This window comes from Myzus persicae, unplaced genomic scaffold, assembly GCF_001856785.1.
Source record: "Myzus persicae strain clone G006 unplaced genomic scaffold, MPER_G0061.0, whole genome shotgun sequence".
Taxonomy (NCBI): domain Eukaryota; kingdom Metazoa; phylum Arthropoda; class Insecta; order Hemiptera; family Aphididae; genus Myzus; species Myzus persicae.
This window is the reverse complement of record NW_019100610.1, coordinates 7,731-26,602: the sequence shown is the minus strand read 5'-3', so window position 1 is coordinate 26,602 and position 18,872 is coordinate 7,731. Positions and strand designations below refer to the sequence as shown.

Sequence of the window (18,872 nt, the reverse complement as noted above, 5' to 3'; positions counted from 1 at the left end):
TTAAAAGTATTTGAGTATTACTTGAATATTTTAAAATAAATATTAGAATATATTCTTATTATTTCAAAGTTTTTGTATATTGTTATAGTATATTATAATAAAAATTAATTCAATTTATTTTTGGTGTTTGTTTTATTAATTTCAATTGAGTATTAAAAATCATAATTAACAGTGGTAATCTATATATGCGGTGGCGCGTTGAGCTATGTAAGGGTGGAGAGAAGGGATCGAAGTTTCATTCACCAGCCACCGGGAGCGCAGGGCTCAATGTCCCGAATAATAACATTGCGGTTGCCTATCTATTTGTATACTTGTCTATGGTCAATACTAGAGATTCTTGATATTAGAGAGAGTGGCCAACTGGTGTGATAGCAGCCATTAATCGTCCAAACGTTTCCCGCCTTTTTTTAAATTTAAACATTTCAGTTAGTGGCATTATACACTAATTTTTTAGCGTATAACCTTGTTATAGTTAGTGTTGTAAAGTATTTAAGTATTGGTATTCAAATACTTCTACAAGTATTGAATAAGTACATATTTTAAATACTCTTTATCAAAAAGTATTTAAGTGTATTTTAAAAACTATTTTATTCTATTAAACACTCCAATAAAATACTTTATTTTCAATTAAAATTATTTAGAATATATTATTAACTTAAAATTTATAAATAATTATGATAAAATAAACATGATTGATAAGCATTAAATTGACATAATTGATGTAAGTATATATTATGTTTATAATTTGATAATGTGTTGTTCTTTATTCCTATTATGAATTTGGTATAATATGTATTCATAACATTGGTTATAAGTAGGCCCGGAGTTTTATGTTTAAACATATTTTTATTGAAAGTATGCAACTCCAATTGGATAATATTTCTCGAATATTAAATTTCCAATAAACTGATAAACAATTTTCAGCACATAAAATCATATTCAAAGTAAAACAATATTTTGTAAAAAATGTTATGTTTCAGAAATATATAGTGTTCATTATTTGAAAATTTCACAAAAAAATGTATTTATTAAAATCATTTTTTACATTTTTGAATACATAAGGTAGATTTTTAGGTACATATAACTACTTATCTGCTACAAATAATTATAATACAGATAAAAGAAAAAAGTAAATGAATACATATTATATATTATTTTTAACATTATTTTCAGCTCTTAGTATTGAATATAACTTTTGTAGAATAATATAGTATATTGTTTTATTTTTGTTTGAGCACACCTAGTAATAAAAATAATAAGTGAAATAAACTTATACAGTATACATCACTAAATATTGTTTAAGTCATTTAAAAAACAATTAGAATAACCTTCACTTTCTCATAATAATTTCTATAAATTATAACATTATAAAAATATAGAAAAGTATATAACATGAAGTATTATTAATATTTTTTTATGGCTTCCCTCATTGCAACACTTGCTGGCTTTGAGAGAAGCAAAATTTTTCTTTAAATTTTTGGTTAAAAGAAGAAACAAATTTTCGCATCTAAATTCAATATAATAATTTAACATTTTTTTTTGTTTATTTGATGGAAATCAAAAAAATTAAAATTATGCAATTCTGAAGACAATTTTTTAATGAATATGTTTCTTTTATTCTTAATTATTAAAGACCTATATTTTCGGAAAGTTTCTTCCATCCTGAGGAAAAATTGAAAACATTTGTCAGTGACATATTTGAGGCAGCCAATTTTAAATTCTTTCAGCCTAACTAAAGCAGTATGCTCAGCCACCACATTTTGGTTCAAAAGCACATACTGAAGCAATACAATTTTCACAACATGTTTCACTATTTTCTAGCCTTGAAACAATGTACCCTGTAATATTTAAGAATGCAAGCAAAATTAATATTTTAATATAAAACTAATAATTACGTTAAACTTAAAAGTGGTTATATTTGTTTAAATATGCAGATCATTGTAACCGAAGTAGGGCAGCATAGAGTTTAAAAGTTCAAAGCATAATTAGAGGTTACTCCAATTAGAATAATATCCATTTTTAAAGCTTTAAAAATAATATATCATTAAAGGTACCTGCCATATTATACAAACAATTTTGTTCAGTATTTCCCAGGAATGTTTCAGAATTATCAATAGATATTGATACATAAATAAATTTATTGGCTGGGGCAATGGTTGTTCATCGACACTGAACATTGAATTTGAATAATAAACTAATAGTAAAAATAATAACATTAAACTTTCATTGCAGGAAAATCCTGATTCGGAATAACGAATTCATTATTATTATTCTTTTTCCGCCTTGAAAATTCTTTATCATTTAAAAATAAATTTTAAAAAATGACTGCCAAATTAAACATTATGAAATACGTTAACACTTTTTGGTACAAAATATAACTCATACTGATTATCATTATTTCAAATCAGAAGGACAGGGATTTTAAGTGAATGGAAATGCTGAATATCAAAAATCAACATGAAAAAAAAAAAAACTAAGTAAAAAGACATGTGTGTGAAAAACATCCTACGATTTATTAATTATGCTTAATTAATATGTAAGCAATTATGATGTGATTGCTGCAGTTTCTTTGACCACCCGGTTGCATATGCATGTGTGTAAATATGCATATGTGTGTGTATAATGCACACGTAGGTATAACGGCGGCATGATCCTCTATTAATCTCCGAATAGTAGTGATACCGGGCGAGCCATGGCTGGGCGGTATCGGTGGCGGTGGCGCTGTGGCGAACCAGGCGGTGGCGGTGGACAACACACAGGGACCCAGGTACTACTCGCATCAAAAAAATCGGCGTCATCATAAATATCCCTCGTCAATAAACAAAAAATTTCAGCGAGTAGTAGGTCATCATCACACACCCCGACCCCTACTTCGAAATTTTTGCCCACAACTGTGGAACACGCACATAGCACAGCGGCAACCGAGACGGACGCCCTGGTAATGGCGGTGCAAACCGCTACCCGGGACCACGCTCTCGCGGTTAAGAACCAATTGAGCCGCTATACGGAGCACTCCACGTCGTATGAACTACGCAAATATGCCCCGACAAAATTCCGACCCCCGCGGTCGAACTTGAATTTAGGTCAGGCTTTGTAACAGCCCTACTCGACTCACATGCACAAAAATCATATGTAAGCCCGAACATTGCCCACAAATTTGGTACACCCCCCTACGGACAATTCACTCAAGTCCGAATGGCTGACGGACACACCACCACAACAAGTGGTACCTCCTCATTCGAAGCCAGAATAGGGGAACTCACTATCACGTTTAACGCAGTCATTCTGGAAAGTTTATATTGCGACATGCTCTTAGGACACGACTTCCTCGTCGAGAACGAAGTCTCCTGGGACTACACCACTATCACCATACACTTAGGGTCACATAGGAGAACAACAGCGTGCTGGAAGGGCCGGACACCCACTCCCCGTCCGACACCAGTTATCGAAAATTTGGAAATAAACGGAAACCCACACACACGCGCGCGCGAGAATAACCGAAGTAATTCAAAATTATCCGGACGTTTTCAGCGGTACGGTGGGCCACACCAGATTACTTGAACACGATATTCTCCTTAAAAACCAAACACCCATAGCACTCAAACCATATCCCTACCCACAGGCAAAAAAAAACACTATTGACGCAATGATACGGGATATGGAACAACAGGGACTCGTAGAACCGAGCACATCCCCGTGGGCTGCACCCGTCATTCTAGCGAAAAAGAAAGACCGCTCCCCCCGACTGTGTATTGACTATAGGCGAATCGATGACATCACTGAGTCGGACGCTTACCCGATGCCGGACCTCAATAAATTGATACGTCAAATGAGAGGGGCAAAAGTTTTCAGCGTTTTGGATTTAAAGTCGGGTTACTGGCAAGTACCACTTAACCAGAACGCACGAAAATACATGGCATTCCGGATGCGTCGGGGCCTGTACCAATTCCGAGTCCTCTCCTTCGGACTTAAAAATAGCCCCATGACATTTGTATGCCTAATGAACGAAGCTTTGAGGGGGTATTTGGATGAGTTCGTCCAAGTCTACCTAGACGACATAATAGTGTTTTCAAACAACACGGACGAACACCAGTGCCACCTAGACAACACTTTGAAACGGCTACAAAGACACGGGTTAACATGCAATACCGAAAAATGTCGATTTGGATCTACCGAAATCTCATTTCTCGGACACCTAGTCACCTCCGAAGGGATAGATAAACAACCGGAGAAATTAGAAGGCATAAAGAGTTTCCCCACACCCACCAAAGTTAGGGACCTACGGAAATTTCTGGTCGTTTGCAACTGGTACAGCCAGTTCGTCGACAATTACGCGGATACCATAGCGCCCCTAACAGATAGGCTCAAACAGGGGGCAAAATGGTCCTGGACCGAGACCGAACAGGCGGCTTTTGTGAAAATAAAATGCGCTCTGTACGACTCACCACGACTGTCCACACCAGATTACGGAAAACCGTTCTGCTTACAGACTGATGCTAGCGAGATAGGGGCGGGAACCGTACTTTTCCAACGGGGTGACAGACCGGAGGAAAGACGGATAATCGCCTACGCAAGTAAAAAGTTTAGTTATACGCAGACAAGGTACGGCGCTGTCGAGCGCGAGTGCCTCGCCATAAACTGGGCGACGGACAAGTTTTACAACCATATCTGGAGACCCGCCGCTTTGAACTATTTACCGACAACACGGCATTCAGATGGCTCCATCGCGCCAAAAACACAAATGCTAAGTTGACCATGTGGTCATTACAACTGGCCAACCTAGACTTTCAAACCACCCACATACCTGGCGTTCAGAATGAAGCGCCGGACATGCTATCACGCCATCCGGCCCCTGGACTCCCGGTAAACGAGGAACACCTCGAGGACCGACTAGTAAGCGTACCCACCTCACCACGTACCCCTTCGAGTCAACCGCCGGATAATTTGTTCGCCACCACCAACACGGGCGACACAACCAACGGCACACACATTACACACACAATGCTCACGACGTGGCAAACCGATGACCCCGCCACGCTAGACATCATAAATAACGGGCTGCCGGACGGCCCGGAGCGCAATACCGGGAACACCGCGGAAAAAATAATGAGTATATTTTCACCGACGGCCTACTGCGAATAAAATTGCGCGACAACACACCAGTAGTCGTTCCCAAACACAAGGCGCAGAACGTGATATGAATATACCACGATCACGCTCTCGCAAATCACCCGGGCTGGAAAGAGACCTACAGGGCGGTAAGACAGCGGTTTTTCTGGAAAGGGCTGAAAAACGACATTCGACTTTACGTCAAGTCGTGCCACATATGCGCGTGCACCAAACCACTTAACGCGCGCGCCAACGATCCGAAAACCGCTAGAATACCCCGCCAGCCCTGGGAGGTAATCAGCGGAGACCTCATGGGCCCCTACCCACGCACCAGCGGGGGCAAAAAATATTTACTGGTCGCTACGGACTTGTTTAGTAGATGGACCAAGGCGTACCCCCTTGGCACAGCCACTACAATAACAATCACCGAAACGCTCGAGAAAGAGCTTTTTTTCACGTTTCGGATACCCCCGTGTGTGCCTAAGCGACAACGGCCCCCAATTCGTAGCAAACGACATGCGCAGCGCGATAGAGCAATGGGGGGCCGAAGGCTGGACGACTCCGGTATACCACCCAAGGGCCAACCCAAGTTAGGTTGAAATGAAACTAGGAAATAAAAAAAGGTTTACGCGCGCTACTCATAGGCGGTAACCACAACACCTGGGACACCAAATTAGCCCCTATCTTATTCTCGATCCGGAATAGGCACAACGACCAGACGGACTACCCCCTTCGGTACTTGTCCTCGGTAGGGAGGGCAAACGGCCGGGGGACTGGGCACTATCTCAGACGGTAGACGTCTCGATCGAGCTGATAAATATAGATAGGGAGCAGCGCGGAAAGAACGCCCTGGAAACACCACCTGAAAAAGGTGACCAGGCGTACACTAAGTATAGGACAGGTGACAGGGTTTACTACAAAGCGCACAAAAAATTCCACGCCAGATTCGCACCGAAATGGTGGGGCCCCGTGCAACTCGCGCGGCAAGTAGGTAAAGGAGTATTCGTAACCGACCAGCAACCGCCGCGCAAAATTCATGTGTCGTGCTTTAAGCGCGCAGTATAAACAACGTGCCCTACCTCGCGCGGGCGAACACCCCACACCGTTAAACCCACAATAGAATTGAGTGTACACAATTTACAGTCGAATATACCAGCCCAAGATGGACCGTCAACCGCCGACCACAACTACAACCACACTCCAGCAGGCGGCGAAGCTACTGGAGCAGGCGCGACAGCGGCTGAGGACGGTCAGCCAAGCGGAGGCCACCAACACCACCACTGTGTAAGGCAAATGCCCACGGCACAGCTCCAGCGGGACCCAGTTCTGTGGGCTGCATACACGCGGGGGTGGGAGGACCGCACCGCCGTGTTCCGGAGGGCAACAAGGGACGACCCAGCTGCCGCAATGCGGCTAAACCAGTCGCGCAGTCCCAGACGGGCGGCACGCGCAACGGCGCGAAGCCAACCCCCTCCACGTCCGCTGATGGAAAGGCCGGTACCGGCACCACGCGCAACGTCGACCATCACCGCCGCGCCATCAGCACCCACAGCAATAACAGAAACCACCCGCCAACGCTGGAACAAGGAGCAGCTCCGGGAATTCCGCGAGAGGAAAAGGCAAGCGCCCCAGCAGCACCGTCTGGAGAAACCGACGGCCCCCGCACCCCCCAACCCAACACCCCCGGCGACCGATGACTCGATGAACACCGAGGGCCCCGTACCAGAAGTGATATCTACTTCCGGAACAGCCGAGGCCCCGAAAACCTTCGAGTCGATGACGGTATCGCTAACCCTCCTAAACACCACCTGGTGGACAGCTAGCCCCACAAGCGACCCTATACTCTGTTCCAAAAGAGAACGGTCACTTTTGCGCATACGACTGACGGCTGCGGCAGTACCAAGGCCAAATTTCCCCCACCTTGCTACACGACGTTTCACGAAGACGTTGCCGAGCTTTTACGATTATCGAAACGCGCGGAAGCCTGCGGCTGCTTTAATTATTAATTAGTAAGGCCAAGGCGCTGTAGCTGTAGTGTTGTATTGCGACTGCTGTGATTTGGTGTTGTTTGTCACTATGAAATTTTTGTTACAGAAAAATTTTCGTCAAATCCTAACAATATTTTTTGAGACAAAAGTACCTAATAAGAATATTTTAAATCATAAAAACACAATTATACTGTAGGTAATAATCAAATAAACAATAATAAAAATATAATATTAATCATAGTGGAAAACGATAATTCAAATATAATACTAAAAACAATAATACAATTACAATATTCATAGTCAAAAATATAATAATACAAATTTTCGTCAAATCCTAACACTAATTTTTTAGACAAAAATACCTAATACGAATATTTAAAATCATTATAACACAATTATACTGTAGCTAATAATCAAAATATAATATTAATAATAGTTAAAAATAATCATAGTCAAAAACAATAATACCATATTACAATAATCATAGGGGAAAACGATAATTCAAATATAATACTAAAAACAATAATACAATTACAATAATCATAGTCAAAAATAATAATACATAATTTACAAATGAATTTACTCGTCTGAAAGATGTCTGATGTCGTTATCTGAGTCCAAGTCTGATTCTGACTCCGAGTTCGATTCTGAGTCCGAGTCATCGGGGCCCAGATTCAAAACACACGGTTCTTGTTCAGCCGTCAACTCATCAACAATGAAGTCCATGTTCCACAATTTGTCTTCTTCGTCAACTACATGTTTAATAAAATTTTTCCACATCTCAGAATCTACCCTTTTAACGCCTTCAATTAATAATCGTTTGACATCTTGCAGCTTGAAAGTGGTATTATTCTTTCTCACATAATTTTTTACACTGGACCATGCGAGCTCAATCGGATTGAGCTCGCAATGATATGGTGGTAAACGAAGTACATCTTTATTATGTGTTTTGACCATTTCATCTATCACGTATTTGTTGTGTATTGGCTTCAGTCTATTGACAATCGGAATTAGTTCTCGAATAACCATAGACTTATCAACAACCTCTCTTTTGCTCTCGAGCCACGCAATAATATCGGCTTTCCTCGTATTCAAATTTGGGCACTTTTCTTGTTTTACGGAGTGATAAGGGGCGTTATCCATAACAATAACAGCGTTATCTTTGAGTCTAGGCAAAACACTTTCCAACCATTCACGGAAACATTCACCATTCATTTCATCGTGATAGTCTTGAGTGTTTTTTTTAGACTCAAAGCATAACAAACTGTCAGGGACGAATCCATCTTCAGATCCTATATGGCAAACAATAAGACGCTTCCCTTTTCCACTTGGTTTTACTGCACCGGTTGTAAGGCCCTTTGAAGTTGCATCCCTTGCTGATTTTATCGATTTATCGCACCAAACCTTGTGTGGAACGTCACCAGCATTGACCCAAGTTTCGTCCAGATAATACAGGGTGATTTTTTAAGCATGCTCACCCCATTTTTATTCTTAAATTATGCATATATTCAAATTCTGATTATTGGAATTTTTAAGTGTAGTTAAAGACGATATTTTCGTGTACTTAGATTTTTCAAAACATTTAAGGATTATCCTGTGGCGATACCAACTTTGGTTTTTCAAATGAGACCATACATGTTTTAAAGCAAAATGTGAATCAGTTAATTTTTCTGAAAATTTTGACGTATTGTAATCGAAATTTAAACGAAAACTTCCGGAGTTATTCTCCTTTAAATACTAAGGAATAAGGATAATAGTCCATTGTACTAAATACTTCGTAAATGGATACGAACTCAATAATTATGCAATATAAAATATTAGTTAATAATTACTACTTATTACTAAATGCTTATGGAATAATATTGCACCTGACAATTTTCAAAAACAAAGGAAATATGTATAAAATAATTTCCTTTCTATTTTATCGTGTACCTATGTTATCTTATAGCCTATGGGTATAAGCATAACTATTTACTTCGAATAAAATATTAAATAATCGTAAGTAGCAGGTAACACGAGTGTAAATTATTATGTACGTGGTTGCCAGTTAGAATATGTAATAATGAATTAGAAATACATATTATAATTTATAATAGAATTAAACATAGCTACTACTCTTGTATTATTATTTATACACGCTCAGTTAATTGCTTCTATATTACGCACGTGCTATAACTTTAAGATAAGAAATGAAAGGTAATTGCCGTAAGCCCATAAAATATAAATATAATATAGATAGGAACCGACCACGATAAAATATATTATTATACACAGGTACATATTAGGTTACACCAGGTGGTGGCTATAAGCTAACGCAAGTGAAGCAAGCAAAAGGGGGAGATGCATAGTGACCAAATATTAAAAACAAATTATCAGTATTATTAGTAGGTATCATTAAGTTTGTACGACTGTACATATTATGTGGAATGATTCGCGGTAAAATTCAAAATACTATTTAAACGATTTGGTTATCTTGTTATCAGTTATCTTGCTGACCTAACCTTATTTCCTTACTTCAAAACTATAATTGCATAGAGTAGATACGATATGGCCTCTCTATGACTTATACCAAATATTAACAAATTTATTATAATGTTATCGTTATGTAATCTATTCTGTGTCTAATATGTGTATTTTGTCGTAAATGCTTCTATGCGTCCATGTGCACACTGCAGTCTGCACAATAGTATGGTAAATGGTTGCTTAGAAGTCATTCGTGTTTTATTAATTCATATTTACTATTTTAGTTATCATGTTCTCAAGTTCTTAAGTTTTTTCATCAATTATAAATCATTCAACTCCGAGGTCTGAATCTCAAGTTTATTTTTTTTTTGTATAATGTTCTTGACATATTTATATTTTGGGCTATTTAATACCAAATGTCAACATTTCGATTTGTTCAAATAATGGTATAATTTTGTGGAACCTAGAAAAAATTTTAATAAGTGTTTTTAAGTAGACCTACCTGCAAAATTACTTTTTTAAAGGGTAAGTTAGTATACAAAATGTTATATAAAAGAGTAAAGGACTGGCTTAAATATATATTAGTAAATTAACTTCATCACTTTTAAATTTAAATATGTTTTTATTTTCAGAAATGTTATGTATTATCTGCCAACATGGATATTGTTATTATCTTACCTTAAACTTGCATGTAATTACAACTACAGTTGGAGTAAGAGTTTCCGAGGAATTTGATCAATGTTCATTTATTTCTATATTAATGTATATTGCAGTTCAAAGATGATTACCTACCAATGTTTTTACATGATACATTAGGTAATATTATATTATTCAGTTTTATTAAATGTCATTTAAATTTTTATATTTGATTTCAGGCAAATAATACAAAGATTAAATTTGAGGTGTATTAAATCTAAAATGTAAAATCTATAAAACACAAAATAAAACATATTTATGGACAAAATTATTCATAGATAGTATTTGCATATAGTTGTAAGTAAAATATTTTTTATGCTTATTTTTCAATTAATATCAAACATAATTTTATCTCATACATTTGATTTCAGGAAAACATAATACCTAGTTGTTATTTTTTTTTTTGCGAAGCTCATACTTAAATGTTCAATGTTGAATTCGATGTTGTGTATTCAATCGCAAGAGTGGACAACATTGATAAGCACGCCGATCCTCCGAATTGCTGGATTGATCTTATAAAAAGTACATTAGCTTAAAGACTTAAATAAATAAATTTTAGTAAATTATATTCATTGTTTTTACTTTCAGAATGGGTAAATGTTATCTAGCAACGTGGATACTGCTATTATTCCACTAAAATCTTGCATGTGACTACACTCTACAGTGATAGTTTGAAAGAAGGTTTCAAAGATGATTATCAATGTTTCTATGTATAGTACATAAATAAGGAAAATAATTTTGGTATACACAGGTATATTTTCATTTTCAACTAATTCAAAATTCCTATTCTAAATTTGAAATTGAAAATATTTTTATAAAAGTAGTTATCATATTTTAAGTTGTGCATTAATATCAGAATCTACATTAGCAGAATATTGGGGTTTTTTAAATTAAAATTTTTTAGTTGATTCATTTAAACATTTGTTATATTTTCAACAGGGCTTGGGACTTAATTCATCTGCATATTTGTTTGAGAAACAGATATTAAAAATCACATTCGATACATATTTGTTAGTGCATAAAGTCCCGAGCCCTGATTATCAATAATTAATAGACCATAAACAACTTTATCTATAGCTATTGAAATTGAAATAGTGTATCACATTAAATTGTAATTATTAAACTGCACCGTAAGCAAAAAGGTTTATATTATAGTATTAATGTGGTCACTTTTTGATATTTGGTAGTTATAGGTTTTGTTAGTTAAATTAATGACAAGAGTTATATTAAACAAATATATTTTTTCACTAAATAAAAGATAATAATATTTAGTATTAAAATTACTTATATTTTAACAAATGTTCAAAATTTTGACCGTTTACTTTTAAGCACATTTCCATTCGTTTCAACACTTCATGGTGGGTTACTTTTAATAACATTTCTCTGGGAATTGATGCACAGGCGTCTACTATTTTATTCTTAAGTTCTTCTATAGTAGCTGATGGGGTTATATAGACAACTTCTTTTAAGAAACCCCAAAGAAAAAAATCTATGGGAGTCAAATCTGGACTACGGGCTGGCCATTTAATTTCTGGACTATATGTACCTATTTATTAAAAAATTCTGAAATAATTAATTTATCTTTTAAAACATGAAAACATGATTACCGATCCAGTTGACTCCAAATATTTCTGTTAAACATTCTCGAACTATGTTACTATTGTGTGCCGGGGCTCCATCTTGATGATAGTATATTTTTAAACGTTGTTCTAATGATACGTCTTCCAAGAGTTTTGGAATTTCATTGTTTAAAAAGTTTTTATATTTAATCCCAGTTAGTGTACCATCAAAAAAGTAAGGACCTATTAAAATACCTCCCAAAATTCCGCACCATACATTAACTCCCCACTTAACTTGAAAGTTAATGTCTTTGGTCCAATGAGGGTTTGAATCGGACCAATAATGACTATTATGTCTATTGATCATTCCATTATTTGTAAATTGTGATTCGTCTGTCCATAAAATATTTGTTAGAAAGTCCGGTTCTTCATCTATTTTTGTTAAAAACTGAGCTACCATGTGTAATCTTCTTTCAAAATCAGTTGGACGTAAATGGTGTATTAATTGAATTTTGTAATCATGGAATTTATTTAATTTTGCTATTTTTTGGCAAGAACTGTATGTTATTCCAGTTTCGGCTTACAACAAATAAACATAGATAAATTTTGAGTTTAATTTAAGTTATTTTAATTTAAAAGTTTATTCATACAATATTTATTGATTGCATGAATAACTATGATCTTAGCCATGAAGTTAAAATAAATAATAATCATAACATAAAATAATTTAAAAAAGTGTTAACAAAAATTTGACTACTAACCTGATATAATTCGTAATGATGTATGTGGATTTTTATATAAATGTGCAAGAACCATAATAGTATTTTTTTCATTTATTACTCGGTTACATCTTACACTTTTTCTATTATTTTTATTGAAAGAACCGTGTAAAAGTAAATTCCTTTGAATCCTTGAAAAAGTAAAACGGCTAGGAATTGTACGGTCACCATAAAGTTCAGTATATAACTTAACTGCTGCTACAGCATTATTATTACACTGTGTATAACATTTAAGCATATCCATTTTTTCTTCGTTAGAATATGACATGATTTAAATTATATTGAAAAAAATGCGTATAAGCTCGTGATGTTACTGATATTAATGCTCATAAAAAAAAGGTATCTTGTACAGGAACCATGGACACAAATAAGTTGCACCAATAAAATTGCTAGGATGCATTACTACAATTGATATTTCCCCAAAATTCTTTAAATAAAATGAAAATATACTTGTGTTTAGTTTAGTAAACTATTAGTAGTTTAGTTTGTGTAATGTAAATACATTTTACTACATTATACTAATACATATTGCATCTAAATTGTATGTTTGAGTTTTTTCTCATTTGTAAATTATTATTCCATAAAAGCTGTATTGTGTATTATAAACATTGGAAGATAATAAAAAAAAAATATTAAGATAGAAATAAAATGTTCTATACTTTGTTATACATATAAAACATAATCTACCTAACCTAACCTTTCAATATAATGAAAATAAGTAAAATAAAGAATCTAAATACAGAATACAGACATAGGGAATTCATTTTAACTTACACTGGTATATTTGGTGAAACTGGTTTAGTAATAAAGATAAGTGAAATAATAACTTTACAAAAGACATAGGGATTTCAGTATAATTTTAACTGTGCACTAGGTACATTGTCACCATAGGTTTAACAGTCAAAATTTTGTCTAAAGTTTAACACGTTCATACCGTAAATTAAATTTTAACATGTCTGTCGCGTCTTCAACAGAAAGTAAAAAAGCTAACCATAGCTATATTTTAAAAAGATATGGTTATTATAAGGCCTCTTGCAAGGAACTAACAATCCTAAATGATGAATTGTATCAGGTAATTATTTTATTAAAAATAAATGTGAAATAAAAATAAATGGTATTAAATAGCACAAAATATAAACTTGTCAGAAACATCATACAATGAAAAATAAGCTCGAACTTAAGACCTTGGAGTTGAATGATGCATTAAGTTTAGTGGAAGAAAAAACGAAAGAACTTGAAAAGATGGCAATGGAATTGGTAAATATGAATACAAATTTGAATCAATATAACCAATAATTCTAATAAAACTAACTTAATATAGGAACAGTTAGAAAAACAGCTATTAAACAAGGAGAGAGAAAATGTAAAATTAAGTGACGATAATGCAATTTTTGCAGATGAAATCATCACATTAAAAACACAATTGGTAAATAATAACAAATAAAAAATCATTTATTTAAATATCTAATTTACATTAAATACTAATTAAAAATATTATTTACATATTTTAAAATATTTATTTGGATCAAAAGAATGATTTATCATTACAAAATGATGTTAAAGTATTAGTCGAAAAAGAAAAAATTGAAAACAAACAAGAATTAGCTCGAGCAAAACTCATTGATGAAAAAGTATGTTCACATTTTAATTAAACTTAGAAATTGAAAGAATTCTATACGTCATTAAACTGTTTAATCATATAATCTCAAATTATTAAAATTGTAATCTTGATAATTTTCAAGAGTTTACTACGTATAACCCACGTTGTATGACGTATAATATTAACAGTTATATTAGGTACATATGTGTATTTTTAGCAAGATGGTCTTAAAATTTAACATAAAACAGATTTTTTTTATAATCTAGTGTAATTCTTGGTGGTGTCCAAAGCACTCCAATTTGGCTATGGTATATAAAATGCTCGACATCAAAACCTTGAATGATAAAATTGAAATTGACCAGGCCATAAAACGTCAAAGATATTGGAGTCGTCAAGGGGAGGTAATTTCATAGTGTGAATTTTAAGAGGACGCTAATACACTATTTAGGCATTTGTTGTCTCCATCTTACAAGCGTAACCTGTTATGAAACTTGATGGTAAGTATATTATCTGTGTTTATGTGTGCGGTTCTTACAATAATTAAGTTTTCATGTAAATTATGAGCATTTTTAATTTCAGCTAAATTATAAACTCAAAACTTGCTAAAAATTCATTATCATAAAAAAAAAACACACAAACAGAAATAATATACTTTCTTTGAATATTATAATAGGTTGATTATGACTCTAATTTTTAAACTAACTTTTTCAGGTCAGATGTTGTGTATTCAATCGCAAGAGTGGAGCTGATAAGCACGCCGATCCTCCGAATTGCTGGATTGAGTATAAAAAAATGAATCTTGCTTTGATTGAAAAAAAAATGAATTCTTTAACTGTAGATGTATCATCCTCAGATGAAGATCTATAGTTTTTGATTTTTGGTTCAATTTAAAAATATAATAAAAATTAAATTACACTAGTTTTCATTACTTATCTGTTTTTTTAATAGAAAAAAATACCTAATTAACATATCATATTCCTAGAAATATGATTAGATTTTGATGCTTCTTTTCGAGTCTAAGTCTAGCATTCTTCAAGTAATCAAAAGATTTATCTGCATTGTAATTGTGATAGGATTTGGAACCTGAACTCCTATTGAACACATTCGGCAAACTAAAATACAATGTTCAGATTAATTTAAAACATTTCATCAAGTATAAAGCGTAATAGAAAAAATTGTTTGGTGCAAAGTTTAGTTAAAATCAAACATTTTCAGTTTTTTAAGCTTAATTATACATTAATTATACATTGTATATTTCTTATTTTCAATAAATTATGATACATAACTTTTTTTTAGGGATTCTTAATATATTATGGAAAACGTATAAAATAATAATTAATATTTTACCTTTTTTAAATTGAAGTCAACGATGCAAAATCTCGAACAATTTTCTAACTGTTTTTTATTTGTGATAACAACTCTTATCATGGCGACACATTAAATATAATACAAAATTAACAAAATTAAAATAAAACACCATAGCTGCTGGTGGTGGGTGCATAGAGTAATCTCTATGGGTGGGTGTAACATATTTTACTGTTTAATTAGTCCGTGCCACGACGTATATCTTAAATCGTGGTCTTTGGTGTGGACTGTGGAGATGATATTATGTGGTAAAGGTATCAACATAACGCGTGTTATCAATTTAACGCGTGAAAGTGGGTGGATCTTGATACGAGAACTATCACATACTATCATTTAGAAAATAATAAAATTGAACAAACGCTCTAATTGGCTGTCCTCGGAGCAGAGATTACTTCTCTCACTCTTATGATAAAATTCATGCTGTCTCTCTTAATCCGTTTGGCACGACCACGACTCCCACAGTCCTCGGGCTTAATGTTCCGTCTATTTATTTTAGTCTATGTGGGTATCAAAATAAAATTGATATTATCATTATTTTAATTTTTTTGTTTGAACCACGATTAAAGATATCTTTAATCGTGGTTTGAACATAACCTAACAAAAGTCCACCTTTCTAGCTTTTTATTTGATTGGTGGAGTAATAGAAAGGACAAAACAGTTGATATTTCTTCCAGCAAACACTATGCCAATCACAGATATATGTACACAATATGTATATGTATGTATACAATAAACTAGATAGCCGACAACTTTTAATAATTGAAGTCTGGTCCGTGGCTTATCGCAATTATTATTGGCAATTATCTTTTATCTAAACGCCGATATCTAAATTTACTTTACCTTACCCGCGGATCTTCGAGCATGTGCGTAATCTGGAAGCATTTTCCTTGATGTGTATAAATATCGATAAGTACATTGTACATATTGTGTAATAGCTAAGTAATGCCTACGATATTACAATATGTAATTCTAATTAATTATTACATATTCTAACTGGCAACCATGTACATAATAATTTACACTCGTGTTACCTGCTACTTACGATTATTTAATATTTTATTCGAAGTAAAGGCTATAAGATAACATAGGTTCACGATAAAATAGAAAGGAAATTATTTTATACATATTTCCTTTGTTTTTGAAAATTGTCAGGTGCAATATTAATCCAGAAGCATTTAGTAATAAGTAGTAATTATTAACTAATATTCTATATTGCATACCAAATTATAATTATTGAGTTCGTATCCATTTACGAAGTATTTAGTATAATGGACTATTATCCTTATTCCTTAGTATTTAAAGGAGAATAACTCCGGAAGTTTTCGTTTAAATTTCGATTACAATACGTCAAAATTTTCAGAAAAATTAACTGATTCACATTTTGCTTTAAAACATGTATGGTCTCATTTGAAAAACCAAAGTTGGTATCGCCACAGGATATCCCTTAAATGTTGTGAAAAATCTAAGTACTCTAAAATATTGTCTTTAATTACATTTAAAAATTCCAAAAATCAGAATTTGAATATATGCATAATTTAAGCATAAAAGTGGGGTGAGCATGCTTAAAAAATCACCCTGTATATTGGTCGACCCTCTTCTCGGTATCGCCGTATCGCCCTTAAATATCGCCTCCGCCAATCAACAATTTCAGTCTTCTCTATTAAAGCGCTATTACGACCTTGCTTCACGTACTCAAAGTCCATAGATTTTAATAATCTATACAGTGAGGTACGAGAGAAATCGGGTAAGTCCTTATCTTCGTTGATTACTTGAAGAATTTTGTCTAATGTTGGGAACTCGCGATCAGACCAAAATTTATGTATCTTCCGTCTTATTGCATATTTATCAAAATCATCTACCTTATCCTTCACATTTTTAAACTTTTTGGTTCTATTCGGAGATGAAATTGTTTTGGACCGTTTGTACTCCAAGATCGTTTGATAAATAGTTCCAATTCCAATTCCTAGTTGTTCTGATAATATTTTTTTTAGATGAACCATTTTAGCATCTGGATTTTGAGTTATGTGGTGTTTGTATGCGTTTATAATAACTGTTCTGGTGCCAGATGACACAAACTGAAATAATAAAAAGTCGTTAAAAGGGTGACAGTCTTCTGTACAGTAAAGTAGAAATGGGTCATTGTAATCGATGTTGTTAAATTTGAATTTAATGCTATATCATCGTTTACGAAAAGCGATTTATATATTGTTATTATTAATTCGGTAGGCAAATATGTTAAATTAATCTTAGTCCGTGACTATAATATTGTACACAGGTGATAGAGATAATGTATTAGTCGTGGTATTAGTTAAAACTTTTTTACATTATTAGTTCAAATGTTAATAAAACAAATGTTGCCTATGTATTCCTATAATTTTTTAATCACTATAAGAATAACTTATGAGGAACTTTGTATTAAAATTTCAAGTATTTTGACTCAGCCAAACAAATTTAATCGACAATTCAAAAAAAAAAAATTATCAGAAAAATTGAAAATTTCAGTGGTTTATATAAAAAGTTCAAAAAAGTCGAAATATTTTGAAAATATAACTGCAGTATATAGATAACACTAATATAAACATTTGGTGAAAATTTCAAGTATTTACAGTGATTACAGTGATTACTGTAGGGCTAGGATTTATATGCAATAAAAAATTGTAAAATATGCATTTTATTTACCAAAATATGCAAAAATATGCAAAAACAAATTTTTATTATTTCTAGAGTATTATTATTTATCATAATTCAAAATTGTATTATTATTACATTAAAATATTGAATATTAGTTTATATTATATCATTATTACATGCTACTATAATGTGTTGTTTCAATAATTTTCAAATACAAACATCCAGCGATTTGAACGTAAAATAGATTTATACTGACTAAAACTCCTTTCCACATCACACGAGGTTATTGGTGCATATTTTAAATAATGCGATTTATCCTGGAGTTAATCAATATCGATTTCTTAGATAGATAATATTTATACTTTATATTTACAATAATTCGACGGATAAACCAAAAATTATCGATTTTATGAAAAAAAACACCATTTAAAATTAACAATAAATTATAAAAATTTGAAAATTTAAGTTAAAAAAAGTCAAAATTCCAAAAATCTATAAATATGCAATTATATGTATTGTGTTCAAAATATGCAAAAATATGCAAAAATAAATTGGTTGGTTCTATTTAAACGAGAATAAGCTAAATCGTGGACAAATCTGACAACCATTAAATTTGGACTTAAGGAAAAAAACATGCAAAATGCATATAAATCCTAGCCCTAGTGATTAGTTACAACCAGGG

General features: G+C 33.4%; 1 protein-coding gene across 1 annotated transcript; it reads right to left on the bottom strand.

Annotated features, from left to right (window-relative positions):
• Positions 1-7,616: 7,616 nt before the first annotated feature.
• On the bottom strand, positions 7,617-17,958 carry LOC111036671. Its single transcript, XM_022318791.1, has 2 exons — positions 17,140-17,958; positions 7,617-8,549 (listed from the first exon to the last, which is right to left on the bottom strand). The coding sequence occupies exons 1-2, from the start codon at positions 17,557-17,559 to the stop codon at positions 7,677-7,679; spliced, it is 1,293 nt and encodes a 430-aa protein (XP_022174483.1). The 5' UTR covers positions 17,560-17,958; the 3' UTR covers positions 7,617-7,676.
• Positions 17,959-18,872: the final 914 nt, after the last annotated feature.